At 45.4% G+C, this 20,272-nt stretch overlaps 2 protein-coding genes across 4 annotated transcripts in view; both read left to right on the top strand.

The window, feature by feature from the left end:
• Positions 1 to 3,375: 3,375 nt before the first annotated feature.
• ercc6l (excision repair cross-complementation group 6-like) lies at positions 3,376 to 10,756 on the top strand. 2 transcript variants are annotated; one of them, XM_040156203.1, is made up of 4 exons: positions 3,376 to 3,564; positions 4,832 to 4,876; positions 6,297 to 9,408; positions 9,469 to 10,756. In XM_040156203.1, the coding sequence occupies exons 1-4, from the start codon at positions 3,509 to 3,511 to the stop codon at positions 10,207 to 10,209; spliced, it is 3,954 nt and encodes a 1,317-aa protein (XP_040012137.1). In that variant the 5' UTR covers positions 3,376 to 3,508; the 3' UTR covers positions 10,210 to 10,756. The 2 variants fall into 2 exon arrangements, with proteins under 2 accessions (XP_040012137.1, XP_040012138.1); XM_040156204.1 differs by having other exon boundaries at positions 6,297 to 9,419; positions 9,480 to 10,756.
• Positions 10,757 to 14,447: 3,691 nt separating this feature from the next.
• adam9 (ADAM metallopeptidase domain 9) overlaps positions 14,448 to 20,272 on the top strand; it is a 44,470-nt gene continuing 38,645 nt past the window's right edge. For both annotated transcript variants that reach the window (XM_040155195.1, XM_040155194.1), the window contains exon 1: positions 14,448 to 14,985. In XM_040155195.1, the coding sequence (XP_040011129.1) occupies positions 14,913 to 14,985 (73 nt within the window). In that variant the 5' untranslated portion in view covers positions 14,448 to 14,912. The remainder of the gene's footprint in view (positions 14,986 to 20,272) is intronic.

Raw genomic sequence — 20,272 nt, 5'->3', positions numbered from 1 at the left:
TTGGATGTAAAGTGAAAATCACAAAGAAATAAAAAATTGTAAAATAGATAGTGAATCACAGTGATGGAATGTAACTAAGTACATTTACTCAAGTACTGTACATAAGTACATATGAGGTACTTGTACTTTACTTGAGTGTTTTATTTTCATATTATTTTTCTACTTATGTTCCAATACATTGCAGTTGGGAAACACTGTATTTTTTTTTACTGCACATTTATTTGACAGTGTAGATACTTAACAAATATTATTTTGCAATTACTATATTTGCATGTGAAAAATATGAAGAATTTATAAAATATGATGCTTTTTCATATATTAAACTACCCAACAGTAAATACAAGTAGATCCTAAAAGATTAGACGACAGATAGAAAATTAATCGGCAACTATTTAGATGAATGATCTAAGAATTTTTCATGTAAAATACCAAAAACATTTCACGGCTCCAGCTTCTCAAATATGACTATTTCCTTTTCCTTTAAATTATTTATAATTTTTTTCCATAATGTTGAAGTTTGCTCTGTTGTTTGAACAAAACAAGCATTGTGAAGGTTTCACTTTCAGCTCTCCATTTTCTGACGTTCTACAAACCAAACAATCAGTTGATCAGGAAAATAATCAGCAAAGTCATTAGTTGCAGTTCTATATGGAATAGTTTTTTAAAAATGAATACATCTGGTATAATAATAATATAATGATTAATATATGGTAGGGGCCATTTTCTGCATTTAGTATTTTTAACTTTAATAGTGAAGTACAACATCCAGATTATACTTACATACTTTTACTGAAGTAAGAATCATGGATGTAATGGAGTATTTTTGCAGTGTGGTATTAGTACTTTTACTCAAGTAAAGAATCTTAATACTTCCTCCAACACTGATAAGACAATATAAAAAGAAAATATAAAAATGATTTGGACAACGAAAACAATCATGAAACGACCATGAAGTGAGATGGCACATTAAGACCGTGGATGCTTTGACCGCTGGAGGCAGCAGACCCGAGTCTCTGAGCAGACGTCAGAGAAGAAGAGATGTAAACAGGAAGTGAGATGTTACGAGCTCCCCTCGACAGAATCTTTGTTGTTTAGTTTTTTCGGTAAAGTTCGTTAAAATAGTGAATTTAGCTGCAATTGGCGGCCTCGGGCGAAGTTGTAAGGTTTCGTTTTAGTTATATCCGTCCACTGTCTCGGGTGTTTATCGTTAAATCGTGTGTTTTTCAGTCATGTCGGGTTCAGGGGAGGAAATGACAAACGCTCAGTTACTTCAACAGGTAAGAAAACGAAATAAACCAAATTGAACTGATCTAAGAGAACATGTGTGTTACTTAAATAAAAGCAGCAATATCCCACTGACACTTATTTAGGAAAAATAACAAAAGTATTATCAGCGAAATGTACTTAAACTGTCAAACGTAGAAGTAGTAATTAGGTGGCACAATCACTGTGTGTGAAACACTAAAGTTCAGCAGCGGTGAAAGTTCTGCTTCATGTGGAGAAATTCTCTGAAACAGACTCAAAAAGATTGTTGTACTGTGTCCAGAAGTTGAATTCAACAAATGGGCGTTGGGCATAGTTATCCACCATAATGATCCTGTGAAATTTTCCTTCCGCCTTCCTGCAGATGGCGATGCTGCGCTGGCTGAACTCCCAGAACGAGGGGGACCAGAGGATTTTGGCCGCGATAACGGGCTTTCGAGTGGGCAAGGAGCTGCTGAACAGGATCACCGGCCAGGACAAAGTGGATGCTTACAAGGTGCTCTGTTTCTTCAGAATAACAGCTGGCCTCTATGGTGCTGATGAGTGTCAGTGTCAATGCATCTCGAGACCCTTTCATATAGTTCCTTTTAGCAGACTCATTCTGTTTGCGTGTGTGTTTCCTCAGAGAGAGTGTATCCTCAGCATCTCGGAGTTTGTCCGTCAGAACCCGCAAGCCTCGCAGGCCAAGATCAACGCCGAAGTGGAGAAGAGAGTTCTGGTCTTTGCCGCTCAGGTCAAAGCTCTGGAGACGGCTCCGTTACTCTGAATTCATCTGTGGGTGTTTTGATATTTATCAAAGATGTGAAAACGTCAACAGTGTGCGCACATTCTGTATTTCTTTAGCCGTTTTCTCATAGAATGTCGGGAGAATCAGGCCCGGACATTGACCAGAGTTGCCTTTTCACACATGCAGCACAGAACTGCAGATTGTCCCAGTCAGATGGGTTCTCCCCCACTGGAGATACTCCGTCTGGTGAGGGGTGGTACCTGGGTAGAGCGTGGAGAAGGCAGGACATGACACCCACTCGCTCGCTGTGACTTCTCTAGACAGTGACCTGGTCTCTTCACACATCGGCTCAGTTGGACATTACCCGGACTTTGTAGCGGGGAAGTACCACGATGGCTTTTCACAATAAAAGCCTCTGTGAACACAGCCTCATTCTGTTGTTCTTTATTCAGAGACATTCGGACCAGGTATAATAACATGGACTGATTATTAACTGTGAACTGTACGTAGGGGAATTGTCAACATGTCGTTCAGGTGCAGAGTTGTTTTTTAGTCTGTCAGGTCGAGGATAAAGCTGTTTCCTTTTCCAGTTGTAGGATTTTTGAAAAGACACAACCATTAAAGCTGGACCTGTTCCTCCTTCCTTCATGGGTTTTGTCTACAGTGCATTTCAAAAGGAAATCTTTATCCATATTTTCAACTGTAACAACATAGTTTTAGGTGATGTGCGTTTTGGTCAGTGGATGTCTATCATCATTAGAATATCTGAAAATTAAGAACAATCTGTAAAATATGAGAGAAATTTGTAACATATCAAAAAAACTGTAAAATAATCCAAATAATTAGTAAAATATCCACAAAAAATATGAGTATAATATCTGGAAATTATCTGGAAATTATCCCTAAAATATCAAATGTCCAATTACTATTAGTAAAAACCAGAAAAAATATTAGTAAAATATCCCAAATATTAGGTAAATATCTGAGGACTTTTAGTAAAAATTCAAAAAGAACAATGAGGAAAATGTACTAAAAATAACCAAAGAAATCCTGTACATTGTTGATCACTACTTCTCGATGACCAAATCCATCCATGGAAAATCCATCCTCTCAGCACATAAGCAGCATTTTGTCTTGTTTAAAGAAAAGTATGACTTGACTGGCTGCAGGTAAGACTCACTAAGCCACGTGCTAATGAAACACCTGGACGTTCTGTGCTGCTGGTTTCATTTTCAGGGAATTTCTCTGATTTCTCAGCCTTCCCTGTTCCGGCCCGGGCCGACGCTGCTCATTGGCTGCGCTTTGCTCTTGGTCCCGCCTCTCTCACCCAACTACATTTCCAATTGGACAGTGTGGTCGTGGCGTCAGTACAGCGCCCTCTCTGATAGACTGGAAAAATTGGCGGGGGGAAAAGCTGCCGGTTTAAACACAACAAAACACGAACCTCTCAGCAAAGAAGCGCTTATTCACCGGGTTTTATGTCGTTTCTCGTGCCGGTGAAACCGTAACCTTGTCAGGATGAATGTTCCTCAGCACAACGGCGGAGTTGCGGAGATTTCCGAGAAACTGGAAAGGTACGTAAAACTAACGTTAATGTCTGTGTCGCGACAGTTAGCATCGGTGCTAGCTCGTCACTGGTTACCACTGCTGAAAGGTTAACCACATTTCCGCTAACGGTGGACGTGTTGTTTGGAAATGTTTTGTAATCAGGAACCACAGAACTGAAGCTAAAAACCACAACATATATAATACACTTTAAACCGGACTGACACATCAATCATACTGGGCTAGACACACTGCGTGTCATCTGGTACAGATTTTAAGGTCAATCTTTGTATTTCTGTTATTATTTTCCAGTGGCAGAAAGTAACGAAGAACATTAGGCCTGCAACTAACAGTTAATTTTATTATCACTTAATCGGCTGCTTTATTTTCACAATGACTATCAACGACTTGGTCAATAAAACATAAGAAAACGGTGAGAAAACGCCCATCACAGCATTCGGCGGTCAGAGACAGTTCAGGGCCCCAAAGTATTAAATTGACAGTAACGAGACCCATGACTCTTAACGATTATTCGATTAGATAGATGGATAGATGGATAGATCAGAAAAACAATGAGGTAGGTAACAAACGATGCCATTAAATGCTTTATTATATGAATAGACTAAGTAACGTATAAAAAAAATAATATAAATAATAGCAAAAAAAAACCCTTGAAAGATCAATGATGATGAATCTGATATATAACAGATGTGATAATGTGATAAACAAAAGACCAGGTGAGCAGTCTGTCCTTTAAATAGGAAAACTGTCTCTCTTCTGTCTCTCCTGACATAGAGGAGAATGGTTGTACAGACATTACTAATTATTAGAATAGTTGCCCATTAATTCTGTGTCAACTGATTAAGCGACTCATTTTTGCAGCTGTAAAGTACATTTACTCAGGAAATGTTACTATACCGAGTAACATACTTTTGAGGCCATTATACTTGAGTATTTCCATTTTATGTTACATTTCAGACTGAAATATTGCACCCTTTACTTCACTACATTTCTCTGACAGCTTATTATTGAAACATAGGATAAGCTTATAAACCAGTAGTTCCATACTTTTAGTCTTGAGACCTCAAATATCAAATCAGTGTGTAGTTGTGTCTCCTTGTCATGTGTCAGATGTCTGAGGTGTCAACTCTTCCACCAAAGAGACATTTCCCCTCTAAACGTTCAACTCATACGCAGCACAAAAAGGAGGGTAGTGGTTATTACAGGTGGCGATTGTATGTGTGTTGGATGTCTGTGCATATGTCGACGTTTCTGACCCTGACTTTGTCTTGACAGATCTTTGACCATGGATACAGACGACAAGATGGAAGCATACCACAGGTAACTCTCAGAAATTAAAGACACTGTTGTTATTTTTTTACCCCAGGAGTCAGCAGTAGTCTTTTTGTCACAGGCTAGGGTTAAATAATTCCCACCGACTCTTTTTTTTGCCTGTTTCATCCAAATTACGATAAATGTTTTTCATTCCAGTGGACCATTGTCCAAAGCTTCAGAAAAGTCACCACAGTTAAATCTACACATGAAGGCAGGAATCAGGTTAAGGCAGGGAATCTGATGATCTGTTGTACATGCAGTACATTCGTTTGGCCACTGTTGAAGCTCTGTTTACATGTGGTTGGTCAGTAAGAATGCTTCTCCTCTCCTGTCCACCAGTCTGAACCAAGGCTGGCTTATTTATGTATGTCAGTAATACATGATGCTGATGATGTCGTATTCAGACTGATGCACTTCTTTCTTACTCATTTTACAAATGAACTACTGTTCGGCTCTGGAAACTGAATTATTAGTTATGTCAGTTTTTGTTTGCAAGGACAGACCCTCCCTCCTTCTATCACTCTGTACCACTGCCACAGTGATATTTTCCTGTCTGAAGTCTTTTTTGTGCACATGCTCGCATGTAAAAACTCTCTCAGAAACCCAGTCAAGCATTTACCGTTCATGGTCAAGGAGGCCAAGGTCTGTTTGTTTTTTTTGTATAACAAAAATAAACTTGCTATGGTGTTGAAATATTAGCTTCTTTAGTAAATTTGTATAGTAACTCCTTTTGACCAGCAGATGTCAGGCTTCTTTAGTGTAGACTGTCTTGAAATTGTAGTGACAAATCTCATCAGAATAAGGAGGCGCTGTGGACACAGACCACAAACCCTGATTCCCTGGTTTCAGATCCCTCTGCTCATATTTCCCATCACCCTCAAGTGTCGAGTGGTGGAAGAAGTGCTCGGATCCTTTATTTAAGTAAAAGTAGAAATAAATACTCTGTCACAAGGGCAAGCCCTGGATTCACAATTCTACGTGAGTAAAAGTGCAGAAGAATTACCAGCAGCATGTACTTTGAATATCCAAAGTAAAAGTACTCCTTTTGTAGAATGGTGGTAAATCTATGGAGTCCCCGAGGTCCTGAAAGATGTTTTTTTTTTTTTTAAATGAATCCTATATTCATAAAGTAATATTTTGTGCACACAGGTTATTATCTTGTAAAACAAGATCAAAAATAGTTATTTTTCAGGATTCAAGGAGCTCTCCTGTTGGCTGCAGCTAACTGTCATTTTTGTTATCAATTAATCTGCAGATTATTTTATTGATTAATTGTTTGGTCTATATAATGGTTGATACATTAATCAATAAATCAAGGATTAATCAAGAAAATAATTGTCAGATTAATCAATAATAATATTAATTGTTAGCTGCAGCGTTGGTTTATTTTTAACCCGCAGATGTCTTTATTTTTTTTTTCTTTCAGGTTCATTCAGGAGGGTAAAGATGTTGCCAGACAAGGGGACATGCACAAAGCACTGGAGTTCTTCAAACAGGCGCACAAACTTCATCAGAGCCAAAAACTTGAAAAGAGGATAAAGAAAATTGAAGAACTTATTGCTCAGAATGACTCAGAGGCTGAAGATGAAGAGTTTGTCAATGTCAGAAACAGCGGTTTAATGCTTTTTAAAGAGTTACATGACAAGCTTTATGACTACCAGAGAAATGGAGTGGCCTTCTTGTACGGTCTCTACAGAGATGGATATAAAGGTGGGATCTTGGCGGACGACATGGGTCTAGGTAAAACCATCCAGGTGATATCATTCCTCTCCGGGATGTACGATAATGAGCTGGTTAAACACACACTGCTGGTCATGCCAACTTCACTTATCACAAACTGGACCAAGGAGTTTGCCAAATGGACTCCTGGCATGAGGGTCAAGGAGTTTCATGGTACCAGCAAAGGAGAAAGGACCAGAAATTTGGAGAAAGTTCAGAGGAGAGGTGGCGTCATCATCACCACTTACACTATGCTTATTAACAACTGGCAGCAACTATCGTCATACCATGGCACAGAGTTCACATGGGATTACATGATCCTGGATGAGGCACACAAGATAAAAACAACAACAACCAAAACAGCCAAAAGTGCCTACGCCATACCCTCAAAGAACCGAGTTCTTCTCACGGGAACTCCAGTCCAGAACAACCTGAGAGAAATGTGGGCGCTCTTTGACTTTGCTTGTCAAGGCACTCTCCTCGGCACGGCCAAAACATTCAAAGCAGAGTATGAAAACCCCATCACTCGTGCCAGAGAGAAAGACGCCACTCCGGGAGAAAAAGCTCTTGGCTCCCGGATGTCTGAGAACCTCATGGCCATAATAAAACCCTACTTCCTCCGCAGGACGAAATCAGAAGTACAGAAAAACGAAATGAACGGCACACATCCGTGTAAAGAGGAACACTCAGAAAACAAGGACAACCAAGTCCCAAATCATCGAAAAGACTCTGGAGCAGTCATGCCCACGCTTACGAGAAAGAATGACCTGATTGTCTGGACTTACCTGAGCGCTGTCCAGGAGGACATATACAGGCAGTTCATTTCACTGGACCACATCAAGGAGCTGCTCTTAACCACCAGGTCACCTCTAGCTGAATTAAACATTTTGAAAAAGCTGTGCGATCACCCAAGACTGCTCTCTGCTGGAGCCATAGCCAAGCTGGGCTTGGAGGAGAGTACAGCTGAAAACCAGCAGAATGATGACGTGGAGACTGACACTCACAGCATCGCTAACGTTCCTGGCGACACTTTAATATCTGAGTCTGGGAAACTTGTTTTTCTGTTTGCACTCCTTGAAAGGCTCAAACAAGAAGGCCACCGCACACTTGTCTTCGCTCATTACAGGAAGGTGCTCGACATTATCGAACGCATCCTGGGCAACAGAGGCTTCAGAGTTTTGAGACTGGATGGCACGATCACCCAGATTGCAGAGAGACAGAGGCTTATTACTCTGTTCCAGACTGACGAGCGGTACTCCGTCTTCCTCCTGACCACCCAGGTTGGCGGAGTTGGCATCACCTTGACGGCAGCAAACCGAGTGGTGATCTACGATCCCAGCTGGAACCCGGCAACAGACGCCCAGGCTGTCGACAGGGCATACCGCATCGGCCAGACCGAAAACGTCGTAATCTACAGGCTGATCACCTGCGGCACGGTGGAGGAGAAAATCTACAGACGGCAGGTTTTCAAAGACTCCCTCATCAGACAGAATACTGGAGACAAGAAGAACCCGTTTCGGTACTTCAGCAAACAGGAGCTGAAGGAGCTCTTCACCCTGGAGGACACCCGGTCCTCGTCCACACAGCTGCAGCTTCAGGCCCTGCACTCCAGACACCGACGGACGGACCGTAAACTGGATGAGCACATCGCCCACCTACACGCCATGGAGATGTTTGGGATCTCTGACCACGACCTCATGTTTTCTCTTGACATCAACCATGATGAGGCCCTGGAGGACCAGCAGGAGCACCACTACATCGAAGGGAGGGTCCAGAAGGCTCAGGAGCTCATGAAGGCTGAGTCAGAGTTGCAAATGCAGCTGGCAGAGAGCATGGCTTCAAGCACAGAACCAGCCTGGCTCAGACAACCAGTGGACAACAACAACAGAGAGCGGTCACATGAGAAAAAACCAAGAAACCCAAAACCAAGTCCTTCATATCCACAATATGACAGCAACTCAAACAGGTCACTGGTAGTGGTGGAGTTGGACCACTCGGGTTCTGGCGAGGAGAACGGCCCCCAGAATCTGAGTAACGAAGTAATTAATCTAACTGAAGATGAGCATATGACGGAAGAACAACACGTCGTAGAAGTAGGCCAAGACCAGTTTTCCGAGCAGAACCTGGATTCCCCGAAACACCAGTCTATCAAGCAGGACAGGAGTTACTTGGAAGCAGCAGAGGGCTCTCCTCAGGAGGTGATTGAAGAGTCTTTACTGATGTCGGAGGCTGTTGATGCTGCAGCAGGTGATGTGGCAGATGCCTCTGTGCAAGAACTTATGGACCAATCAGCAACGTCTGATGCTGCAGTTCCCCCAGCAGGTGAGGGCAGCCCCGCGTACGTTACAGCAGCTGATGATGAACAGTTTCTGAACGGAACTTCGCACTCAAAATGCGACGACTCTGAGATGGACTTGGGTCACCATCATGTCACGCCTCTGCAGAACAAAAGACTGTCGGTCTTGCAAGAGCCCAATTCAAGCTTCAAAGCAGACACACCATCCAGAGCCAGTGCTGGGCTTGAATCCTTCGAAGGCAACTTCAATTTACAGCTGGAGGACAGCGACATGTTCTCAGACAACGAAGTTCAGGATCCTCAAGAGACTGCAGAGGAGGAGAGGAAGCTGCTGTCACAGCTGCAGATCGAGGGGAGCTTTGATGTAAATAAATCCCTTTCTGAGATGCAGCATAAAGAGGCTCTCGAGCGGAGCCTCAACAACGGCAGTGCCTCTGAAATGGAAGAGTCAATGAATGATTCCATTGTAGGCATCAAAAAGAAAAGAGCAGCAGTCATTTATGATAGTGCAGAAGAAGAAGAGGAAGCAGGAGAAGAGGAAGCAAGTGCAGAAGAAGAAGAGGAAGCAAGTGCAGAAGAAGAGGAAGCAAGTGCAGAAGAAGAGGAAGCAAGTGCAGAAGATGATGAGAGGGAACTTGAAAACTCCTTCCAGGTTCTTGGAGCCTCCACACCTAAATCAGCACTCCCTGGTTCCACCCCTCTCCGGGCAAGAAGGAGTGTGGGAGGAAACACCTCTGTGGCCTCCCGTCGGTCCCTCCTCCAGTCCATCATCGAAGACATGGAGAACCACCACCAGGAAATGGTTGATGAGGATGACGGTGGTGATGATGATGGTGATGGTGATGACAGTTCGGAGAGGCATTCTGATGTGGCTGAAGAGGAAGAAATCATTGATTCATCTCATGATGAGTTTCAGCTGGAGAAGACCACTGGAGAGACTCTGAACACAGAGGGGGAGGAAGAGGAGATAGAAGATGAGGAGGAGGAGGAGCACTCTGAGTCAGCATATGCCGTCAGTGAGTCAGGAGAGGAAATGGGCAGCAACCTCGAGGAATCGACCAATGAACTCGAGCTATCCTCCACAGAGAGAATGGATCAGTGCACCGTTGATGCGGGAGTCAAGACGAACGGGATGAAAGACATCGTCAAGTCCGAGGGCGAGGGCTACGACTCCCTGGTCAGCAGAGGGAGGGAGTGCTACAGCAAAGGGAAGCTGGACAACGCCCTTGGCTTCTTCCTGAGAGCTATCGACATCAAACCCGGAGATCCTGAAATTCAGCTCATGACCATCCAGCTGTACCGGCAGCTGAGTCAGAGAAGTTAGAACTGTCCTGCGACAGAAAAGAACCTCTGCCACAGCCTGAAATCTGCCAGCTGGTAAATACTGTTACAACCAACAATCTGGGCCACAATGGGTGCTCAACAAATCCCATGTTCAGACCCAAACCCACAGTGTGTTAGTCCGTCTCTCAACACTTCCTGACCTCCCTCCTCCGTCTGTGGCTCTCAGCTCCGAGCCCATTGGTTCCTGCTGAAGACGTAAATCTTTAAAAACGTCTGACAGATCAATAGATTTTTAAATTTTAACAGGAGTCTAAAGCCACGCTGGCACCTCTGTAAGCCTGTACTTAGGCTCAGTGCTGCTTTAAGCAAAAATGCTAACATGTGGATGTTTAGCAAGTGTAGTGTTTACTATGTTCACTATCTTTATTTTGCGTGTTAGCATGCTAATATTTGCTAATAAGCAAAAAACACAAACTCTAGCTTGTTTCGCAGGTATTTGGTTTTAAACCAAAGTATTTGACAAATTAAATTGTTGACCTGATAATGGCACTAGATGAAAAAAAACCAGAGGGTCATTACAGTTATTACAGTTCACCCCGAAGGGGAACATGAATGTGTGTCTGAAACAAACATTTTCATTGTCAGTGTGTGTGTGTGTGTGTGTGTGTGTGTGTGTGTGTGTGTGTGTGTGTGTGTGTGTGTGTGTGTGTGTGTGTGTGTGTGTGTGTGTGTGTGTGTGTGTGTGTGTGTGTGTGTGTGTGTGTGTGTGTGTGTGTGTGTGTGTGTGTGTGTGTGTGTGTGTGTGTGTGTGTGTGTGTGTGTGTGTGTGTGTGTGTGTGTGTGTGTGTGTGTGTGTGTGTGTGTGTGTGTGTGTGTGTGTGTGTGTGTGTGTGTGTGTGTGTGTGTGTGTGTGTGTGTGTGTGTGTGTGTGTGTGTGTGTGTGTGTGTGTGTGTGTGTGTGTGTGTGTGTGTGTGTGTGTGTGTGTGTGTGTGTGTGTGTGTGTGTGTGTGTGTGTGTGTGTGTGTGTGTGTGTGTGTGTGTGTGTGTGTGTGTGTGTGTGTGTGTGTGTGTGTGTGTGTGTGTGTGTGTGTGTGTGTGTGTGTGTGTGTGTGTGTGTGTGTGTGTGTGTGTGTGTGTGTGTGTGTGTGTGTGTGTGTGTGTGTGTGTGTGTGTGTGTGTGTGTGTGTGTGTGTGTGTGTGTGTGTGTGTGTGTGTGTGTGTGTGTGTGTGTGTGTGTGTGTGTGTGTGTGTGTGTGTGTGTGTGTGTGTGTGTGTGTGTGTGTGTGTGTGTGTGTGTGTGTGTGTGTGTGTGTGTGTGTGTGTGTGTGTGTGTGTGTGTGTGTGTGTGTGTGTGTGTGTGTGTGTGTGTGTGTGTGTGTGTGTGTGTGTGTGTGTGTGTGTGTGTGTGTGTGTGTGTGTGTGTGTGTGTGTGTGTGTGTGTGTGTGTGTGTGTGTGTGTGTGTGTGTGTGTGTGTGTGTGTGTGTGTGTGTGTGTGTGTGTGTGTGTGTGTGTGTGTGTGTGTGTGTGTGTGTGTGTGTGTGTGTGTGTGTGTGTGTGTGTGTGTGTGTGTGTGTGTGTGTGTGTGTGTGTGTGTGTGTGTGTGTGTGTGTGTGTGTGTGTGTGTGTGTGTGTGTGTGTGTGTGTGTGTGTGTGTGTGTGTGTGTGTGTGTGTGTGTGTGTGTGTGTGTGTGTGTGTGTGTGTGTGTGTGTGTGTGTGTGTGTGTGTGTGTGTGTGTGTGTGTGTGTGTGTGTGTGTGTGTGTGTGTGTGTGTGTGTGTGTGTGTGTGTGTGTGTGTGTGTGTGTGTGTGTGTGTGTGTGTGTGTGTGTGTGTGTGTGTGTGTGTGTGTGTGTGTGTGTGTGTGTGTGTGTGTGTGTGTGTGTGTGTGTGTGTGTGTGTGTGTGTGTGTGTGTGTGTGTGTGTGTGTGTGTGTGTGTGTGTGTGTGTGTGTGTGTGTGTGTGTGTGTGTGTGTGTGTGTGTGTGTGTGTGTGTGTGTGTGTGTGTGTGTGTGTGTGTGTGTGTGTGTGTGTGTGTGTGTGTGTGTGTGTGTGTGTGTGTGTGTGTGTGTGTGTGTGTGTGTGTGTGTGTGTGTGTGTGTGTGTGTGTGTGTGTGTGTGTGTGTGTGTGTGTGTGTGTGTGTGTGTGTGTGTGTGTGTGTGTGTGTGTGTGTGTGTGTGTGTGTGTGTGTGTGTGTGTGTGTGTGTGTGTGTGTGTGTGTGTGTGTGTGTGTGTGTGTGTGTGTGTGTGTGTGCGTGTGCGTGCGCGTGTGCGTGTGTGTGCGTGTGTGTGTGTGCGTGCGTGCGTGCGTGTGTGTGTGTGTGTGTGTGTGTGTTTTCATGGTGATGAAGGAACACATGACCCAGAACAACAGTGTGACTCACTGATGTGTTTTTAGTGGAGCTCTGAGGCTCAGAGGGATCAGATACATCAGGTTGTGATACACACACACACACACAGTTCTTGTTAGTAGGAGACACTCAGTGTTGGTTTTGGTTTGCTCATGGGATTTGATAAGAACAAGAAAAAAATTAAATATGACCGGAGCTATTCTTTAACTATGGCTCAGTCAAATAGACTCTTTCCTTGACCTTTTGCTCAGCCCTGAATACTGTGCTTCAAAAACTACAACTGGTAATTACTAACCTGAGGTGTTGAATCAACGGTCTGATCTATTGGACAAGTCTGTAGGATTAAAGTTGACACACTTCACCTGATTCTTTGCACGAAACAGTTTGAAAACCTAAAAGGTGGCACAACATTTTCTAATAAATGAGTCTTTATCACATTTAGAGGGCAGATAATTTTCAGAAACTTCCGATGCTCGTTTTTCTGTCTGTGTAATGTTGCTGTTTAAAGCCTGTATCATATTTTTGTGCTATATTAAAAACACTTATTTCCAGGAGGTGTTTGTGATGCTCGTGTTCAGCCGATTAAATGTTCAGTCATTCTTTGGGACATTCGGGGGGGGCGGGGTATATTTCCTATCGTCTTTTGTCACTCGTACTTCTTGTGCCCTGTACATTGACACACGCCATTTTCCTGGTAAAACAGTTTTTATCTGCTTATCAGAAAGTAGAGACAAATGTCCACCACAGTTTGCCAGAGTCCCAGTTGACGTCTTGACACGTCTCGTTTTGTCCCAACACCAGAGATCGAGTTCACTGCGATAGAGCGCTGAGAGAAGCGCATTTCAGCCAATCAGCGGTCGCGTCGCAAACTCTTCTCCTTCATTGGCTGAGCGCCGGACGCTTTAGAGGTGTGTCTGAAAAAGTCGTCCGGACCTCCCGGTGGTGTCTCGGTGAAGGTCGAACTTCGAACGGGACCGTGTCACCGCCTTCGCGACCAGATTATAAGGACGGTAAGGCGTGCAGCAGGGGGCGCTGGGTTCGCTTCACGGCACAGCCCGGCGTGTAGCGCGGAGGCTTTTTTTTTTTTTGCCCCCCCAGCTGGAGATTAGTTTTGGCACGTGAACGGAAACGAAACCTAGTTCGACTTCAAATTAAAAGCCCTTCAGTTTACAGTAAAACCAGCGATGTGGCAAGAACCAACTTCATATTAAATATTAATTGTCACGAGATTATTTTACAGTTTTTGGCCTAAATGGATGTAAGTTTGTCGTGTGTAAACATACATAACACACAACTGTCATGAAGATTAGTGTTTTCAAGAAAATGTAACGTTTCTGTGTAAAATAAAATATTTTTTCAAGTCTACACAAACAGAATGAAATTCAAAAGTTGGATAAAATAATTAGATTACAGCACATTATTCATGACCCGAACAAACATTTGTACTGATGTACAGGGGTCTGAAAGCGGGATTGAGATCTGGTGACTGCGAAGGCCACAGCATATGACTCCCATCATTTTCATACCCATCAGACCATCCAGTGACCCCCGCCTGCCCTGTGGGTGGGGGCATCGTCCTCCTGCTTCTCTGCTCATGTTTCTGGTTTTTCCTTCAGTTTGCCACCTGTCTGTGTGTGTGTGTGTATAGATACAGTAAAGTAGGACCAGTTTGCTACTGTATATATACTGTAAGTGTAATAAAAACTACATACGCTAAAAAAGAATGAAAATATTTAAGCATGAGATATATACAGTATATTTAAGATTCACGGTATAGTCATGAGTTAGAACGATATGTTAGATAATAGTAATTTTTTAAAAAGTGCAGGCTCTAGATATTCCTGCTAGAAATCACTTTGCTGTGTTGTGTCATTCTACAGGAGGGGTGCTCTTATTCTGAAGACGTCTGCACGAAGCAGACAGCGTTTCCGCTGCTCAGACGCTAATTTAGATGATCCAGTCCGTGAGGGGACAAGTATCCAGCCGAGCTGGGACAGGACCCGCTCTACCGAGGAACGGCTCAAACCGGGACTCTCACTGTCTGTGCTTCACACTCACGGGTTCGTAACAAGTCAAACACCGGCGGGAGACGTTGGCGCTGCGACTGTTCGCTAACGGCTGCGGCGGATCATCGGCTGGGACGGACCGGAATGGCTCGTCCGAGGAAGAAAACCAGCGCTGGGAGTTTAGCATGAGGCTCTGCGGGGGGAGAAGGCTGGAAGACAACTACAACTACAACTACAAACACCACCACCACCACCGCTACTACTACAACTACCACTGCTACAACCAATACAATAACAAGTACAACAAGAAGAGGACAGTGTGTGAGAGAGCTGCCGCCCGGTGACAGTTGTTTTCCCCAGAAGTAGGAGAAGAAGAAGGGGAAGAAGATGGGCGGGAGACTGGAGCTGCTGGAGGTCTGCTGCTGTCTGCTGCTGCTGAGCGGAGACTCACTCTGCAGAGGTGAGGAGGGTGGGGGGCAGAGCTGTGTGTGTGTGTGTGTGTGTGTGTGTGTGTGTGTGTGTGTGTGTGTGTGTGTGTGTGTGTGTGTGTGAGAGAGAACAGACACTAGATTTCACACATCACTACACACACACCACTGTACTGTGTAGTCATGTACTGTGTTACACTCAATAGTACATAAAGCACATTACCACATAGTGTACTGTCACACCTGTACTACACTAGGCCTCTACTGTACACTGCCACTGTACTGCCACTGTACACTGCCGCTGTACTGCCACTGCACTGAGCACTGCATCACACACTGCTGTACTCCATACTGGAGACATCCAGTCTCCATCCATCCTAGGATACAGCAAAGCCTTCTGTGAGGTCCCGGGACCTTCACCCGAGTTTCTAAACCTTTTCCTCCCGAGCTGTCAGAGTGGCGTAGAGTCACCGTGGGACTTGTAGTTTTTGTTTTTATCGCATTCGTTCGTCTCCGCACCGAGGAGGAGGCGGAGAGGTTTGAAAAGTCGAATATGAATCGTACATTTCCTCAGCGTATTCGGAGATGACGGTCATCTGAGCGTTTCCGACGGTGAGACAACGAGGTTACAGACAGTGGACCGCACCGGAGGCTCGCCGGAAACCGCGGGGCCCCGGTGTAGATCCAGCTGTGAGTCGGGAGTCGGGTCCGCCTGTCCGGAGACGTGCAGCGTTTCCAGATGTATCAGCGCTGCTCGGGGCACCTGCGGCCGCACTGACGTCCACCGACATTACGGAAGCGCGACACTTCATCGCCGAGGTCTTAATCTGCACATGTTGCACAACCCTGCAGCCGGCAGCGCGTTATTACGTCTCGGCGTCAAAAAGCTTTAACCTCCGCCAGTGGGAACGAAAGTTTAGACTCCGGCTTTCACTGAGGAAGTAGAACGCGGCCCGACCCCTTATCTGGGTCAAATTCCAGCCGAAATCCCTCTGACCACAGACTCATAGGGCCCTTAGTTGACAGACAGAAAGTTAAAGGGCAACTACTGTGATTACTGATCGTTTTAGTCATTTTCTAAACAGAAAAACGCCAAACTTTTGCTCAGATGTGAGGATTTGATGCTTTTCTTCACCTCACAGGAAAGTGAGGTGAAGAAAAACCGGACATCTGAAGACGTCGCCTTGGGCTCCAGGAAATTATAACAGTCGTTTTTCACTGTTTCCGGACGTTTTACAGACAAAAGGAGTAATCGGCCGTTAGTTGCGGCCCTACGGTGCTAGGTATCGGATGGATTATGGAGGGAAATTAGTCACTAATGTGAGTTTCACGAGCCACAAACGAAAACAGGATTTCTAAATGTCTCCAGATGAGGATCTTAATACACCGCCTCTCTGTGGTGTATTAATTTGTCGCGTGCTTGTGGTTCATGCTTTTCATTAGTTTAGAGAGAGACCGTATGTCTTTAAAAGCACTCTTGCCTCTTCTTACACCTCGCCCACCAACAATGAGACATCTATTATTCCCTCCCCGGCCCAGGGCTCGCCCGCCGCACACCGAACTTCCCCTCAGCTGTAGGATCCTTCTGGAGGATCTAGCTGTGTTGCTTTGTACGGAGGGATGTCTCCGTTACTTTGTCAGCCCTCGCCGGTATAAATAAGAGTGGAGAAATATGAGAAACACCCGTCCGTATAACACATTACAATGCTTGTTTTGTTACCAAAGGTCTTATATTGAGATGGTGAAATCACATTTACCCAAAGGATCTTATTCACGTATTTAAATATGAAATCTTTCTTGAAAAATTCCTTTTCTAACCTTCATAAAGGAGGATTTATTGCAGGACTGTTGGATTACACCCATTAGTTTTAGCGAGGTGTTCCTAATAAACTGGACACAGAGTGTGTATGTGTGTGTAGCATAGTGACTGTTATTTATTGTAACATGGTTTAGTATTTGTTCAAAGTGGTTTGTGTTTGTTTTTGGATTGGAAGATGGATTTTGTGGACGACATAAATTACTCACAAATCTTGTTTTAATTCCTGGATCTTTCAGCCTTCATTGGTTTTCACCGTTTTGAGATGAGTTTGTCTCCGTACGTCTGTCAGTCACTGACAGAAAGACAGTCTCAGTCACTTGTGTCCGCCGGGTGTGGCGGTGTCCGCCGGGTGTGGCGGTGTCCGCTGGGGCCGAGGCAACGGTGGCGGTGTCCGTCGGCGCCGATGGGGCGGCGGACGAGTCTGCTCGGGCCGGGGAGGTGGGTGGGCCAGCAGCCGGGACTGAGGGGGTGGACCAAGGTGCTGCAGAAACAGCAGCCGGTTCACAGTCCGACAGTAATAACCAGCTACAGGTTTCTGAGACTGCAGGGAACCTGAGCAGCTCTCAGTCTGCAGGGGCTGAGGTAAAACAACAGTCAGTAGAAAAAGCTGAAGAAGCTGCTTCCACCAGTCTTATAGTCAGAGATGATACTGAAGGACAAAGTGTGTTCAGTTGCCAGGTATCAGGTGCAGGAGGAGAAATGGAGAACGAGTCTGAGTCAGACGCTGTATCTATTGGTGAGACTCCTAACAGGAACACAAACCTCTACTCTCTAGAGGAAATAAATCAGTTCCTGGATGAAACATTCGGAAAATCTGTTAAAGTGACTGATTATTTCAAATTCATCAGATCTGTTAGCATATTAAAAAACTGGTTGATTTTGGATGAAAAGAAACGCTTCCGTCCAAAAAACACGTCACAACTTTGAGGAAAGAAGCAAAAAGTAAAACTGCTAAAAGGACTAGAAGATCGCTGACATGATCATGTACCACAAGGTGTTTTTCCTCTTTACTGTTCCCTGCTTGTCTTTTATGTCTGATGCTTTTCTCTGTCCTCTCTATGCGGAGCCTCAGAATTGTGTCTCTGAACATCAATGGTGGGAGAGACAAGCTATGGTGAAACTATGGTGGGAGATTGGCAAAGCACAAATTCGTGTTTTTGGCCAACAGTACACCTGCCATTCCACTGCTAAAATCGAGTTAGCAGTGCAAGAACTTCAAGCAGACATTAGGGAAATGAAGAGGGCTTGCATGGCGACCCGGACCCTGCAAAGGGCCAACTGTTGCAGGAAAATAGTTTGGAGTTGAGCTCCTTACTGCAGGAGAGAGTAAAGGGACCCCTCGTCAGGTCCCGCTTCCTCCAGCTGAAAGACATGGATGCTCCAAGCTCCTTCTTTTTCAACCTGGAGAAATCGGTAGTGCAACGAAAGCAGATGACCTGCCTTAGGCTGCCAGGAGGCAGAGTGACCGCTTGTCCGGACGAGATGAGGTAGCATGCAATGGATTTCTACACGGACCTCTTTGGTGCAGGCCACTGCAACATGGAGGGTCGCGAAGATCTTCTAGAAGGTCTTCCTCAACTTAACACGGACAAGAAGGCTGATCTTGATCGGGAGCTGACTCTGGAGGAGTTGACGGTCGCCGTCAACCAGATGGCATCGGGGCGGGCACCGGCGGTCAATGGTCTCTCCAGTGACTTCTACAAGCATTTCTGGAATACCATTGGACCCAACTTACATGGTGTTCTTCTAGAGTGCTTTAGAACAGGATCTCTCCTAGTCTCCTGTCAGAGGGCAGTGCTCGCCCTGCTACCCAAGAAAGGAGACCTGGCCCAACTTAAGAACTGGAGGCCAGTTGCCCTCCTCTGTACAGACTATAAGGTGCTTTCCAGAGCCCTATCAAACAGACTTAAGTACGTCCTGGAAATAATTGTAAATATAGACCATAATTATTGTGTACCAGATCATGGACAACATTTTTCTCATACGAGATGTTATTGATGTTTGTAAATATTATAATGTAAATTGTGGGATATTGTCTTTAGATGAGGAAAAAGCTTTTGACAGGGTGGATCACTCTTACTTGTTTTCTGCACTTAGGGCTTTTGGTATTGGTGATGGTTTTCTGGCTTGGGTTGGTTTACTGTAGAAAGGTGCACAATGTATGGTGAAGATGGGGATGGGGCTCAGCTGGCCAGTCCCTGTACAGCGAGGGATAAGAAAGGGTTGTCCTATCTCTGGTCAACTATATAGCTTAGCTATTGAGCCCCTGCTGTGCAGGCTGAGAGGTCGGCTCAGTGGTCTCTCACTGCCGGACCTCGATCGTCCTCCCACTGTTTCTGCTTATGCAGACGATATTTACATCTTTGTTTCCAGTCAAGAGGATGTTCAACATCTGCAGGACACCCTGACTCTTTATGAAAAGGCCTCATCCGCACGGTTGAACTGGATAAAAAGCGAAGCTCTGTTGGTGGGACAGTGGCGGGATCAGGCAGTGCCCGGTCTGCCTGGAGGACTCCAGTGGGGGAAGGAGGGGCTGAAGGTGCTGGGAGTGTTGTTGGGCACCTAGGGTTTTCAGAAAAAGAACTGGGAGGGAGCTAGGGAGAAAGTGTGCGCTCGGTTGTCTTAATGGAAATGGCTGCTACCCCAGTTGTCATATAGAGGAAGGGTTCTGGTTGCAAATAACCTGGTCTCTTCGACTCTCTGGCTCAAAGTTATCGCTCTGCCGCCACCGAGGGCCCTGATAGAGGAAATTCAGAAAGCCATCCTGGACTTCTTCTGGTCTGGTTACCACTGGGTCAGAGCAGCAGCCCTACATCTGCCTGTGGCTGAAGGGGGGCAGGGACTGATCAACATCCAGTCCAAAATGACCTCATTTAGACTCCAGACCGCAAAGGTTGCTGTACAACTGTGGCCCAAGCTGGTTCGACACAGCTCGTCTGCTGCTGAGGAGAGCCGGTCGACTGGGCTTCGACAAACAGCTTTTCCTCCTTCAACCGGAAACAGTGGACCTAACTGGACTGACACCTTTTTACAGCTCTGTCCTGCAGGCGTGGCAGAATCTTTAAGATCACACGTTATACAAATGAAACTCCGGGCATGTGGTTGTTTGAAGAACCTTTGTTTTTCAACAACTTTATACAAACCCAGACGTTGCAGTCTTCCAGCCTGCGAGCCGGTCTGAGGGAGGCCGGCTGCACCAAACTAGGACATCTGATGAAGGTGATGGCAACATCAGTGGACGACCTGGGAAGGAGGAGCAACATCACCTCTACAAGGCTGATTTACAGAGTGGTGAAGGAGGTCTGTGCTGCCCTGCCACAAAGGGAAGGGAAAAAAGCAGCCTATCAAATCTGCGTGAAGGTTCTGAACCTGCGCTCTTTGGCGGGGATGAGGAAGTCGAGGTGGACTGGGTTTTTTGGTCCAGGCGCTTCCCCGAAAGGCAGCTGGCGGGCCCTGTACAAGCTGCCCGTTGAAAAGCGGACTGGAGGTCTGCACAGAGG

This window comes from Xiphias gladius, chromosome 19 (assembly GCF_016859285.1).
Source record: "Xiphias gladius isolate SHS-SW01 ecotype Sanya breed wild chromosome 19, ASM1685928v1, whole genome shotgun sequence".
NCBI lineage: Eukaryota > Metazoa > Chordata > Actinopteri > Istiophoriformes > Xiphiidae > Xiphias > Xiphias gladius.
The sequence above is the reverse complement of the archived record's forward strand: the minus strand, read 5'-3'. Positions and strand labels throughout refer to the sequence as shown.